The 14683-nt window shown below is 43.4% G+C and overlaps 1 protein-coding gene across 1 annotated transcript in view; it reads right to left on the bottom strand.

Moving 5' to 3' along the window:
* Nucleotides 1-14683, bottom strand: part of LOC145394793 (mitogen-activated protein kinase 14B-like) — a 69360-nt gene that overhangs the window by 35254 nt on the left and 19423 nt on the right. The window contains exon 3 of the mRNA XM_080268578.1: nucleotides 13002-13060. Coding sequence (XP_080124704.1) covers nucleotides 13002-13060 — 59 coding nt within the window. The remainder of the gene's footprint in view (nucleotides 1-13001; nucleotides 13061-14683) is intronic.

The following is a 14683-nucleotide window of genomic DNA, read 5'->3' as shown; positions in this document are numbered from 1 at the left end:
GACTGTGTGGTGGTGGTGGTGGTGGTGGTGCTGGGGTGACTTTGTGGTGGTGGTGGTGGGGGGGTGACTGTTTGGTAGTAATGTGGGAGGGTTGCAAAGTGTGGTGTCATAGTGGTGTGGGAGGGTGACTTTGTGTGGTTGTGGTGTGGTGTTACTGGTACTTAGTTAAATTCACTGAAGACTAGAGGAGCATAACACCTCGCATCTGAAAACCCAAGGTCAAGCCTAAATCTTTAGTGAGTGACATACGGACAAAACTGAAGCCATTTATATATATATATAGCTATAACTGGTGTCTATGACGATGGTACATTTTATCTGACAGGTTCAACTGAGATAAAACGAATTTTTCCTTTAACTAATGTGGCTGCCAATAACAGATCAACGGTGGTGGAGGTGGAGCCAGAACCCCCCCTCACACACACACACACACACACACACACACACACACACACACACAACAATAATTTCGAGGTAAAATAAAATATGTTCCAGGTCTTCAGACTCTGCACTAAGAACAATGTAGGCTACACCTGTAAAAAAAAAAAAAAAAAAAAAATCAGGTACCATAATGCTACTAACGTAATGTGTGCCAAACAGTAGCCAAAGGCGACCCACTTGGCGCCGACGTGACTTGGAGCCAGCGAGATGCCTGAACAAGCACCCACACTATCTGCCTTCAAACACACACACACACACAAACACACACACACACACACACACACACACACACACACACACACACACACACACACACACACAACTTTGACTCTTCATGTGACAACTAAAAATATATGAATTGTACAAGCCTCATGGAATAAGTCTTGTCATATTTAAATCACCGGTATAAACAGGGAGGGCCCAAAGTTACCTTACCATAATATTACTGTTTTAACACAGTTCTATTTCAACTAAATAAAGTGTACATCAAGTAAATTAAAAATAAAGTTAAATTAAATGTTCAGAATGACCTTCTTCTTACCCTAAACACCTCTTAAGACACAGTGGCAAATTCTTCTTTTCAGCTCATGATCATATTTCAAGTTGGCAAAATCTGTTGTTATTCTTTCTTCCAATTCTTGAAGACTTCAAGGCTTTGTCTTGTAAACTTTCTCTTTGATCATCCCTCAAACTGCGAACCCACATGGCCTTATGTCAGGTGACCTTGGCGGTCAATCAACAGCACCCCAACCCGTGTCCAAGGTGTTACCCAGAAATTCTCGCACATTCCTACCATAGTGAGGAGGTGCACCATCCTGCAGCCAAATTAAATAAAGTTTAAATGCTTATGCAAGATGAAATATAAATGCATTTTAGTTGTATTATAAATGTGTTAATCAAATAATATTATGGTAAAGTAACTTTTGGCCCATCCTATATATATATATATATATATATATATATATATATATATATATATATATATATATATATAATGACGTAAGACTAAGGGCAGTATTTTTGGCTTCCGTTATTTCGTAAGACATTTTCCTCAGCGATTCTGTCTGCATGCTACACATTAAAACATCTCATATGCAAACGATACATATTTTTTCAATGCTAAAATGTCACAAGTAACATTATTGACAATATCAAGGTGTAAAAAGGAAAACAAATCGGTAAGGAAAAGATGCCGCAAAGCCGCCTTGACCATTCAGAATACTGGATCATATTCTAAGTGACTTGAAATTTTGTAGCGTCTTTTTCTTTGCGATTTATTTCACATATTCAATATCCACTTGAATGTTTCTGATGCAAACTAAGGTGATATTAAAACGATAAAGGTAGCATACAATGGAATATTTCACGTGTAAAAGGTAAAAGAAATTACACAGGAAAAAGCTTTGCGGTCGGAGAGAGAGAGAGAGAGAGAGAGAGAGAGATTCCGTTCATGATCCGAAATATGAAAATAAATCGTACTGAAATTTGGCCAGTGTGATGGGGCCTCAATCTATCTATCTATCTATCCATTTATCTATCTGTCTATATAAACTAAGCTCATTAAGACGTAAATACTGATTGTTTTGTTACCGTGCTATTTTTACGTTCTTACTTAACTGTTTTTACCTAATTGTATCTTTAGAGGAATGAGTCAAGCTCGTACTGTCCCGTGTCTTAAGCCATATTCATCGTACATATCCTTAAATTTGTGAATTGTTTTGGCACACACTATTGCATTCGGTAGTGCATTCCACTGATCAATTGCTCTGTTTGGGAAACTGAATTTCCTCACGTCTTTATCACCTCTCTTCTTATGCAGTTTTTTGCAGTGTCCTCTTGCTGATGCTTCCCCATATGTTAAGTAATCATTTATGTCTATTTTCTCCTTCCCTGATATGCATTTATATAGCATTATCATGTCACCTCTTTTCCTTCTCTCCTGTAGTGTTGGTAGATTCAGTTTATTTCGTCTTTCTTCGTAGCTTAGGTCCCTTAAGCTTGGTATCCATCTTGTAGCGGCCCTTTGAACTTTTTCAATCTTGTCTATGTGTTTTTTGAGATAAGGACTCTAGACTACTGATGCATACTCCAGGGTTGGTGTGTGTGTGTGTGTGTGTGTGTGTGTGTGTGTGTGTGTGTGTGTGTGTGCGTGTGTGTGTGTGTGTGTGTGTGTGCGCGTGCGTGTGTGCGCGCGCGCGCGCCAAGGAACAAGGGCGTATGCGACAGAGTACCTATGTGTCACCCAAGACTATTCAAGGTTACTGGGCTAAGCTGGGATAAGCCTTTGTCAACCCCCCCCCACCCACACACCTACATAAACAACCTCCCCACCCCACCCACATAAACACACACAACCACTCACCCCCCCCCACACACACACACAAACACACACATACACAACCTCCCACCCACCCCCACACAACAATATATCTCAAACAGGTTAATAAAAACAATATCAAATGCTTCCAGTCTTAAAAAATACCCTAATCTGAATAAAAACGTATAGCCTACATGTGAAAAAAAAAATAATGATAAATAAATACATCTGAATTGCATGGAGTTAGGTCATCCTGTACCGTACGAGTATTACAGAGACTTCGGTAGCTGTTAGAGAAGCCGAATAAGTGTGTACCGTTAGTGTCTGTTTGTAGGTCAGTTAAATGAGGTCAGTGACGTCACCTGTAGCCTAGGTCTGGGTTTGAGGCTGGAAAATTGCTATATATTTCAAGACTAAACACTCTAGCTCTCTAAAATCAGGTAATGTTGCCCACAAAAGGAGGGAAACTATAAGAGAAGAAATGATATTGATAGACAGGTAGGGGCGGAAAGACTGATGAATATCGTATATATAGGCACACAACACATCACACCACAATACAGCAAAACATAACACCACGCCACACCACACAGCATAGCACAACACAACAGACCACATCACAATACAGCACACTATAACACAACACACCACACGGCATCATAGCACAGCACAACACACCACAATACATCATAACACAATACACCACACAGCATCACAGCACAGCACAGCACAACACAATACACCACACCACACCACAACACAATACACCACACATCACAACACCACATCACACCACACAACGCTGGCTCAGTGTCTCTGCTCTCAAGTGGTCATTTCCCGCACATGCTACACCTAATAAGCAGTCAACTTTATCCACTCTAAACCAGTCAGTCAGTCACCTGGTATCCACGTCAGTCAGGTGATAGGGTAATTAGTCAGGTGCTAGAGGTGTCAGTAAATCAGTCACCCAATGCTAAAAGGAGTTAATTATTTGATATGTTGTATAAGTTAGTCAGTCAATGATAAAGGGTCCGTTACTCCAAGCAGTCAATCAGTCAGTCAATCCACCAGTCAGTCAGTCAAAAAAAAGTTACGGTACTACACTAGGTATGCTATTCACTGATCCATTCATTCATTCAGCCAATTAGTTCTTCTGAGCTTAATTTAAAAGTTATTCTACCGATGTTCCAGTGCGTTCATCAACCAATTAACTACAGTAGCCAATCAATTCATCTATTACTCACGGCCCACACACACAAACACACACACACACACACACACACACACACTATTTACAACGATCCCAAAGGACAAGGCTAGTCAGCTGTGTGGAGTCAGTCAATTGCCAGTTGGCTTGTTATCTATTTATATATCTGAGAATTTAAGGCAACGAAAGAAAACAAGAGGGTGAGGGAAGGGAGGAAAGAGGGGAAGGAGGGTGGTATGGGTAGCAACAGCCGGGAAAAGGAAGAGAGGTGGACAAGAAAAGAAAAAAGAGACAAGAGATAAACAAAGGGGGAGGGGAAAAGAGAGGAAAGAGATGGAGAGAAAAAGGCATGAGGAAGAAGGGGAGGGGGAGGGAAGGAAGAAGTGATGCAGACAGAAGAAATGGGATAATAAAAAGTGAAGACAAAAGCAAGGAGGGGTAGTAGTGAGGGACGGGAGAGATGAGAAATGAGGAAGGGGAGGAAAGGCGAAGGGGGAGGGACAGGGCGAGGAGAGGGAAGAAAGGGGAGGGGGAAAGAAAAGCATAGAGGAAGGGATGGTACAGAGGAAGGGGAGCGGAGGGAAGGGGAAGAGGAAGGGATGGTACAGAGGGAGGGGAGCGGAGGGAAGGAGGGAGGGGAGCGGAGGAAAGGAAGAGGGTCAGACTGAGAGAAAAGTCGATGAAATGAAGGGAAGGCGGGGGGAAGGGAGGGAGGGAGGAGTCTTGAAGGAGGTGGTGTTAAAGGATGAGGAACTGCGTAAGGAGGAAGCAGGAAAGGTGAGGGAAGGAGAAGAAAGGGATGGAGAGAGGGGGAAGGAAGGGGGAAGGGGCAATAAAAGGGGGAGAGTGAGGGGTGTGGAAGAAGGGAGAAAACAATAAGATGAAGGTAAGAGTGTGCGCGGACAAAAGAGGAAGAGGAGAAGAAACAGAAGGAAGAGGGGAAGGGGAAGAAAGGAGAGGAGAGAGAGAGAGGTGAGGAGGGAGTGACACGAATATAAAAGGAAGAGAAGGAGGAGAAAAAAAAATAAGCCGATAGGGGAGACGGAGATGGAAGAAACGAACGAGAGGATGGAAAAGACGTGGGGATAATAAAGACAGGACAGGAATGGACAGGATGACTTTGGAAAGAAGACAATAGGAAAGGACTAAAGAAAGAAGGCAGGAGGACAGAAGAGGAGAGGAAGGAAAGGAACACAGTGCAGAGTCTCTACACTGTGGAAAGGAATGAGGGGAGGGAGGGAGGGAGGGAAGGGGAATGGGGCAATAAAAAGGTGAAACGGTTGGTGAGGAGAGGGAGAGATGAGATGGAAGTAAGGGAATGATTTTTATAACGAAGGAAGGAAAGGAGAGGAAAGGAGATGGCAGAGACGAGAAAAGATAAAGGTAAAACAAGGAAGGGAAGGGAAGGAAAGGGAAGGGAAGGGAAGGGAAGGGAAAGGAAAGGAAGGGAAGGGAAGGGAAGGGAAGGGAGAGGAAGGGAAGGGAAGGGAAGGGAAGGGAAGGGAAGGGAAAGGAAAGGAAAGGAAGAGAAGGGAGAGGAAGGGAAGGGAAAGGAAAGGAAGGGAAGGGAAGGGAAGGGAGAGGAAGGGAAGGGAAGGGAAGGGAAGGGAAGGGAAGGGAAAGGAAAGGAAAGGAAGAGAAGGGAGAGGAAGGGAAGGGAAAGGAAGGGAAGGGAAGGGAAGGGAAGGGAAGGGAGAGGAAGGGAAGGGAAGGGAAGGAAAGGGAAGGGTGGGAAGGGAAGAGGGCATGAAGCATAAAGAAAAGAAACACATGAAAGAGAAGGGAAAGAGGGAGAGTGGGGTTATAAAGAGGGAGGGGAGGGAAGGGGTAAGGCGCCAGTGTCTCCCACCAAAATTATCACCTGCAGTACCACACACACACACACACACACACACACACACACACACACACACACACACACACACACACGCACACATACACACAAATAACTTCCAATACACGCAAGCCCCCACCCCTCTCTCTCTCTCTCTCACACACACACACACACACACACACACACACACACACACACACACTACAATATCCCATCACCCCTTCCCCTACCTCCCTTTCACACCAACACTTCCTTGCCAAACGCTGTCACACCCTCTCCTTACATCTCTCTCTCTCTCTCTGTAATCTTCCTTCCATCCCCCATCTTCCCACTCACTTTTCCTCCACCTATTTTCCTCATCTCTCTCTCTCTCTCTACTGGTAGCTAATCTTGCAGGAGGTCGATGAGGGAAAGGCCACAGGGAAGAAGGATTATCTTGTAATTCTCTCTCTCTCTCTCCACCCACCTAGCTGACTGCCTTTCTACAAGCAAATCAATAGCATTACCTTTCCTTAACTCTAAATGTCGATAAAGGTGTGTGTGTGTGTGTGTGTGTGTGTGTGTGTGTGTGGTGAGAGAGAGAGAGAGAGAGAGAGAGAGAGAGAGAGAGAGAGAGAGAGAGAGAGAGAGTAAACGTGCGCAAGGTATGGTGTATAAAAAAAAGGTTGAATGAGAGGAAGGGAAAAATCAATGAGTAAGTAAGCATGCAGAGGCAGAGTGAGGCAGGGTGAACGATGAGGCAGTGAAGCAGTGTAAATGGTGAGGCAGGGCGAGGCAGTGTAAATGGTGAGGCAGAGTGAGGCTGTGTAAATGGTGAGGCAGAGTGAGGCAGTGTAAATGGTGAGGCAGGGCGAGGCAATGTAATTGGTGAGGCAGGGTGAGGCAGTGTAAATGGTGAGGCAGAGTAAGGCAGGGTACATGGTGTGACAGGATGAGGTAATGAGACAGGGTGAGGCAGAGTGCATGGTACGGTAAGGAAGGGTAGAGTGAGATACGGTAGAGTGATACGGGGTGCATGGTGAGGAAGGATGTGGCTGAGTGATGCGGTACGGTGAGGAAGAAGGAGGAAAGGAGAGGAATGAACAAGTGTGAGGGGTATGGTAGAATGAATAAGAGTGAGGGGTGTGGTAGAATGAGTATGAGTGAGGAATGTGGCAGAATGAGTAAGAGTGAGGGGTGTGGAAGAATAAGTGAGGGGTGTGGTAGAATGAGTAAGAGTGAGGAGTGTGGCAGAATGAGTAAGAGTGAGGAGTGTGGCAGAATGAGTAAGAGTGAGGGGTGTGGTAGAATAAGTAAGAGTGAGGGGTGTGGTAGAATGAGTAAGAGTGAGGGGTGTGGTAGAATGAGTAAGAGTGAGGGGTGTGGTAGAATGAGTAAGAGTGAGGGGTGTGGTAGAATGAGTAAGAGTGAGGGGTGTGGTAGAATGAGTAAGAGTGAGGGGTGTGGTAGAATGAGTAAGAGTGAGGGGTGTGGTAGAATGAGTAAGAGTGAGGGGTGTGGCAGAATGAGTAAGAGTGAGGGGTGTGGTAGAATGAGTAAGAGTGAGGGGTGTGGTAGAATGAGTAAGAGTGAGGGGTGTGGCAGAATGAGTAAGAGTGAGGGGTGTGGCAGAATGAGTAAGAGTGAGGGGTGTGGCAGAATGAGTAAGAGTGAGGGGTGTGGCAGAATGAGTAAGAGTGAGGGGTGTGGCAGAATGAGTAAGAGTGAGGGGTGTGGCAGAATGAGTAAGAGTGATGGGGGGAGGGAAGAATGATGATGGTGGGTCAAATCAGTACACTGTTTATGGAAGGTACGAGATGAAGGGGATGGGTGTGTGTGTGTGTGTGTGTGTGTGTGTGTGTGTGTGTGTGTGTGTGTGTGTGTTGGGTACGGGTGCAGGTGTGGGTATACGCGAGGGGAAGTCTGGGTGGGTGTGAAAATGGTAAGGAAATGGAGGAGGAAATCATATTGTTAGAGTGAGTAGAGACGTGTGTGTGTGTGTGTGTGTGTGTGTGTGTGTGTGTGTGTGTGTGTGTGTGTAAATACATTCATACATATATGTTACACAGAATTTGTGTAACCAATGATTTCACGAAATCCCTATAGAATTCGTGAAATGAGTTTAAGTTAGGAGAGGTTAATTAAGGTTAGGTTAATTTAGGATGTAGTTAGGTTAGACTGAGATAATCTAGGCTAAGATTTGGTTAGGTTAGGTTAATTTAGAGGAGCGCTTAACATAACTTAGCGTTCATCTAAACTTAACATAACCTAATCTAACTAACCTAGCCTAAACTTAATCTAGATTATCCCTGCCTAACCTAACCGTGGCCTAAATTAACCTAGCCTTAATTACCCCATCGGAATTTAAACTCATTTCACGAATTTCCGAGGGATTTCATGAAACTACTGGTTACACAAATTCCCTGTAACATACTGGTATATATTTACAAACATACGTACTGTAATATATATATATATATATATATATATATATATATATATATATATATATATATATATGGTATAAATAATGGCTGACTATATGCAACACTGGCACAGACACTGAAGGGAATCAGTATGTGTGGGTTGTGGATTTGGGAGGCGGGGTACGTGAAATGTGGATATTGTTTAGTGTGAATATGGATGTTGTTGTTGCCGGCAGATCAGCCCGGTTATACTGGTGTTGCAGCGGGGAGACCCTCTCCATCACCAAGTATGGATGTACGCATGGATAAAAGTGTAAATGTAAGTCCGGATGTGTGTAGGTGTACGTGCGGTTGCGTGTACATGTGCGTAAGTGCAGATGTGTTTAGGTCTGTGTGGATGTGGGTGTTGGGTGGAGGTACACGGTGGGGTGAAGGGCAAAGTGTGTGTGGGTGTAGGTCTAGAGGTCAGGTGAGGTGTGGACAGGTAGGTGTGGATGTGTGTAGGTGTACGTGTGGGTATGGCTGTTGGGTTGAAGTACAGAGTGGGGTGAAGGTTAAGGTACGTGTGTGTGTGTGTGTGTGTGTGTGTGTGTGTGTGTGTGTGTGTGTGTGTGTGTGTGTGTAAAGGTCAGGCGTGGTGTGGATGTGTGTAGGTGTAAGTGTAGGTGTGCATGTGGGTGTGAGTGTCAGGTGGAGGTGCAGGGCAGGGTGAATATCAAAGTGTGTGAGTGTGGGTGTAGGCGTAGAGGTCAGGTGTGGTGTGGAGAGCAAAGGAAGGGACAGAGACATTCGAGTGGGCGTAAGACAGGGTGTGGGAGTAAGTGAAGTGGAGATTATTGCGTAAAGATCTGCAATTTCACACGCATCAATCAAAAAGATGGAAAGTGAAGTCCATTTGCGCTACACACTATTTTCTTTAACTGCTTTTTCTCTTCTTCTTTTTTTTTTTTAAATCTTACTCACTCCATTTATAAAGTCGGAATTGTGGTGATGCTGATGGTGGGTGATGATGATGATGGTGAGAGGTGTGATGAGGATAAAGATGATGGAAGAGGTGTGATGATGATGATGGCAGAGGTGTGATGATGTTGATGGCAGAGGTGTGATGATGATGATGGCAGAGGTGTGATGATGATGATGGCAGAGGTGTGATGATGATGATTGATGATGGGAGAGGTGTGATGATGATGATGATGGGAGAAGTGTGATGATGATGATGATGATGATGATGATGATATTGATGATGGGAGAGGTGTAGGTGTATGTACGAGTATATGAGTGGGTCCGGGTATACATGTAAGTGCAGGTGTACAGTAGGTGGGGAGGGGGGTCTGTGTGGTAGTGGTGGGTGTAGGAAGGTGGGGGTGAGTTAGATGTGTTTGTGAATTAGACTGTGGTGTATGGATCAAGATGTGTGTGTGTGTGTGTGTGTGTGTGTGTTATGGTACTCGGAAAACGATGACACAACAGGAAAAACGAGATGATGATGATGATTATGATGAGAGAGAGAGAGAGAGAGAGAGAGAACCTATGCACCTTTTTATTATACAACTCAGTCAAGGGATATATTTTTCTCTCATTCGTGGAACCCTTAAACAATTTCATTCAGCTTAACGAGGCTTCCAACTAGAGAATTTCCTAGCTTAATCAAATCTTTCACTCTTAGAAATATTTCCCAGGTTTAAATCATCTAGTAACAGAAATGATAATACAAGAGCTACACTACTTTTATTCTAACTTGGCCCAGATTTTCTTCCTTTTGCAGCTCCTACATCCTATTCAAAGCACTTCTTGGCTAACATTATATTCTAACGTTAATCCATCGTTACAACTCAGTATTCAAGGATGGGATGGCAATTTTAGGCCAGGTCAGAGTAAAAAGGGTATAGAATCGCCTCAGAGTATATCCAGGAAGGACTAACTTATTCTAACATCATTGCTAGGCCATGATCTAGTTTTCTTTTTCTTTCGTTTTTTTTTTCCTTTTTTTTTTCCATATAGGTTTGTTTACTACCTTCCCCGGGCCTGATGGTGTTCTAAGAAAGGTCATTTGTACAGGCTATAAGCTTATGAAATTCTCTCTCTCTCTCTCTCTCTCCATCGATCAATTTATCATCTACCTTCACTCAACAGTTTACACCCACATCCGTCTACACCCACACAACACCCTACATCTATTTACCCACCTACACCAACACAACTACCTACATCCATTTACCTACCTACCTACACCCACACACCTACTTACAGCCATACCCTATGCAATATCCACACTGCTACCTATACCCACACACTAACCTATAACTACACCCGCCCACCAACATCCACTTACACCCACAACCACCATCTACACCTACATGCTCACCTACACACACACACACACACACACACACACACACACACACACACACACACACAAAACTACACACCCACACACCCGTAAACACACCTACACCCACTCACCATCAACCCCCACACACTCACCTACAGACTCATTGCCCACCCACACAGGTGACTCATTCATATTTCTCTGACGTACACACACACACACACACACACGTGGGTAGACCGGTTGTCCATTCACACCCTCTCCCTCTCTCTCTCTCTGTTTCTCTCTCTCCTGAAAGCTAATTTTGTATAGGTCAATATGGGAAAGGCCGCAGGAAAGAAGGATTATCTTGCAATTCTCTCTCTCTCTCTCTCTCTCTCTCTCTCTCTCTCACACACACACACACACACACACACACACACACACACACACACACACACACACTGACTAGACGATAGATAGAAACACGAAGGTAAATAGATGGATAGTTAGATGTGGCAGAAACGCGGAGGTAGACAGATGGACGTGGTTAGCCTAGACGATAGATAGAAAGTTAAATAGACACATTTAGTCAGCTGTCCGAAACAGATGCATGGAAGTATCTGCCTAAGTGATATACCTACAGATACTCGTAGATACCGGTACAATTAGAAAGTTAAATACAGTTACACAGACCGATATAGAAGGAGAACGGATAAGACTAAATAATGAGATATTTTGAAAAAAAAAAAAAAAAAATCTTGTTACATCACCACCACCACCACTATACCATTACCACCACCACCACTATACCATTACCACCACCACCACCACCACTATACCATTTAGCTGCAATACACGCGGCTCTCCCAGCGTTCTCCACTCTCACCTATTGGTTGTATAATCTGCCATCATCGCCCTCCATATATAAGTCTACGTTCACCTTCCCTTCATTCCCCTACCCTCCAACCTGTATTTCCTACACGTCCTCTCGACACACGCTGTGAATAACGCTAGTGAAAATGAAACTTCCTTGACCATAACCGCTCTGTACCACTACAATCCGGTGCTGAAGGAAGGAAGGAAGGAATACTGGGGAACTAGCGCCACTGTAGGAGTTGAGAGATAGGCCGGAAGAAGCACGGAAATATCACGAGGAGAGGTGGGACAGAAATGCATAAGAAAAAGGTATGGTGAGAAAGACTGGAGACACTTGGCCTCTTTTAATCGCCTCTTACGACAAGCAGGGATACTGGGGAAGTATTCTTTCTCTCCCTCCCCTGGGAAATATGGAGTGGGCAATAAGAATAATACTAATACTAATACTAATAATAAATCGCTAAAGGTGTTAAGGAGTCTCCCTACTCGACGAGAATAAGCGATTTAATTTGCTTACAACATACTGTTCTATTCTGTTTTAAACCTTTCCAATATCGCCATACTCGGCATAAATAACGTACAAAAAAGTCATTAACCAGCCTTATCCAAAAATAAATCGCTAAGGAAGAGGTGTTAGGGAGCCTCCTTAGCTGACGTGAACACGAGGCAAGGAGACACAAGGAAAAAAGGCTGATATATGACTGCGTGTAGACTGGGCAACGATGGGCTGACAGATACGAGTACAAGTTTGGGTGAATAACGTGGATAGACTGATGCTGTCCAGATACCGTAGACAGATAAACACAACTGATAGACAGATAAGCACATACATATAGATACAAAATTATACAGCTGAATATATGAATAGATAACAGTAATAACACAAAGTACACTCATTACAATCGTTACTACTACTATTATCACCACTACTACTACAAACGTGATACCAACTAAACTACAGGTAACAGCCTCTAGTGGCCTATCTAATTAGGGTAAAAGGCTGTAATAAGTGACCCATATAAGGTAACATGCACACACGGACACACCCACATTCTCTCTCTCTCTCTCATTTGCATTTCTACACACGCAACAGCAATCTTTCTCCTGCCTTCATATTCTTTCTTTATATTATTATTATTACTATTACTACTACTATTACTACTACTGTACCATTCTTATCATTAGTATTAGTATTACTGATGATGTTGTTACTACTACTATTATTATTATTATTTTTATTACTATCATTATTAAGGCCAGACTTACTATACTCCTTTCACCGTCACTTGGCTCAGATTATCCTTTTCCAGCTTATTTTCCATATCTCTGTGGCAGAAAAGACAATACTACGGCTCTACATTTTCCCTAGCACTTCTTCGTGACCAGCGTTATACTCTAGTGTTAATCCACTGTTACAACTCCCCATTTAAGAGGAAGAGATGGCAATTTTACGCCCAGTTAAGGTGAAGAGAGTAATAGCAAGACCTTGAGATTTGTGTATATGTAACTCTCTCTCTCTCTCCTTCATTTAAATAGCAACTCACGCACACTTCCTCTCCCTCTCTACGCTACTTGCTCTCCCGCTCCTCTATATCTATCTATCTACTTACACGTCCTGAAAGTCCTTAAAGGTGGTAGATGGTGTAAAGACGTCAAGTAGACCAATGATCTGTAAAAAAAAAAAAAAAAAAAAAATGGCATAAGTGACAATATGTAAACACTACCGTATCTACTGAGAGAGAGAGAGAGAGAGAGAGAGAGAGAGAGAGAGAGAGAGAGAGAGAGTACCAAAACAGTCATCGAAATGGAGTTAAGACTTCTGAGGCTATGGTAGTGGCAATAGTAACCCCAGGCTCATCTGAAACGTGAACCCAGTGGACTACAAGCTTAATTTGTCCTTCTGCAGTCCACCATCCTCCTCTCAGGGGATAGGGAGGTCAATGAGGGACGTTTGTATAACCAAGCAGTTGACAGAATCGGAACATTACGGTAAAAATACTACTACTACTACTGTTAATACTACTACTACTACTACTACTGCTACCACTACAACAACAACAACTACTACTACTATTATCAATAATAATATAATAATAATAATAATAAATAACAATAATAATAATAATAAATAATAATAATAACAAATAATAATAATAATAAAGAAATCAATATATGCTGTAATAATGCAAAACAAAGGTATGGCAACAACAAATAATTCCAACACGTATTTAACCACAAGGATATCAAATTTTCAACCACAAATCTATTACCGCAAGCATCCATTAACCACAGCAAGCAACTGGCCATTAGACAGAGCCCATCACCACCCACACCGAGATAAGATAACGCCTCTCTTATCAACCCAGTAAAGGTGGTGGCGTCCCCGGCGATACTGTTATAATACACGAAACTCGACAATCCAATATGATTATCTGTGACTTCAACTGTACCCATCAATCTATCCACAGCCAGGAGATAACAGGAAGAATATTGATGTTATTGAATTGTCACTGCGCTGATCTCACACACACACACACACACACACACACACACACACACACACACACACACACACACACACACACATATGGCTAAGAACAGAGTACACGCTCGCTCTCTCTCTCTCTCTCTCTTCTCGGCCTTTTGCTTAAGAAAAGCGAAGTCTCTCTCTCTCTCTCTCTCTCTCTCTCTCTCTCTCTCTCTCTCTCGCTAACGCTTCTCGGCCTTTTGGCTAAGAAATGTGTAGTCTCTCTCTCCCTCTCTCTCTCTCTCTCTCTAACGCTTCTCGGCCTTTTGGCTAAGAACAGTGTACAGTACTCACTCTCACTCTTTCTCTCTCTTTTCTAAGAACAGTGTAGTCTCTCTCTCTTTTCTAAGAGCAGTGTAGTCTCTCACTCTCTCTCTCTAACGTCTCTCGGCCTTTTGGCTAAGAAATGTGTAGTCTCTCTCTCTCTCTCTCTCTCCCTCTCCTCGGCCTTTTGGCTAAGAACAGTGTAGAGTACTCTCTGTCTGTCTGTCTGTCTGTCTGTCTGTCTGTCTCTCTCTCTCTCTCTCTCTCTCTCTCTCTCTCTCTCTTCTCGGCCTTTTGGCTAAGAACAGTGTACGGTACTACAGTATCTCTCTCTCTCTTTAACGCTTCTCGGCCGTTTGGTTAAGAACAATGTAGTCTCTCTCTCTCTCTCTCTCTCTCTCTCTCTCTCACGCTTATCGGCCTTTTGGCTAAGAAATGTGTAGTCTCTCTCCCTCTCTCTCTCCTCGGCCTTTTGGCTAAGAACAATGTACGGTAGTCTCT

This window comes from Coenobita brevimanus, chromosome 28, assembly GCF_032717465.1.
Source record: "Coenobita brevimanus isolate Jiangsu-jjx chromosome 28, ASM3271746v2, whole genome shotgun sequence".
Taxonomy (NCBI): domain Eukaryota; kingdom Metazoa; phylum Arthropoda; class Malacostraca; order Decapoda; family Coenobitidae; genus Coenobita; species Coenobita brevimanus.
The sequence above is the reverse complement of the archived record's forward strand: the minus strand, read 5'-3'. Positions and strand labels throughout refer to the sequence as shown.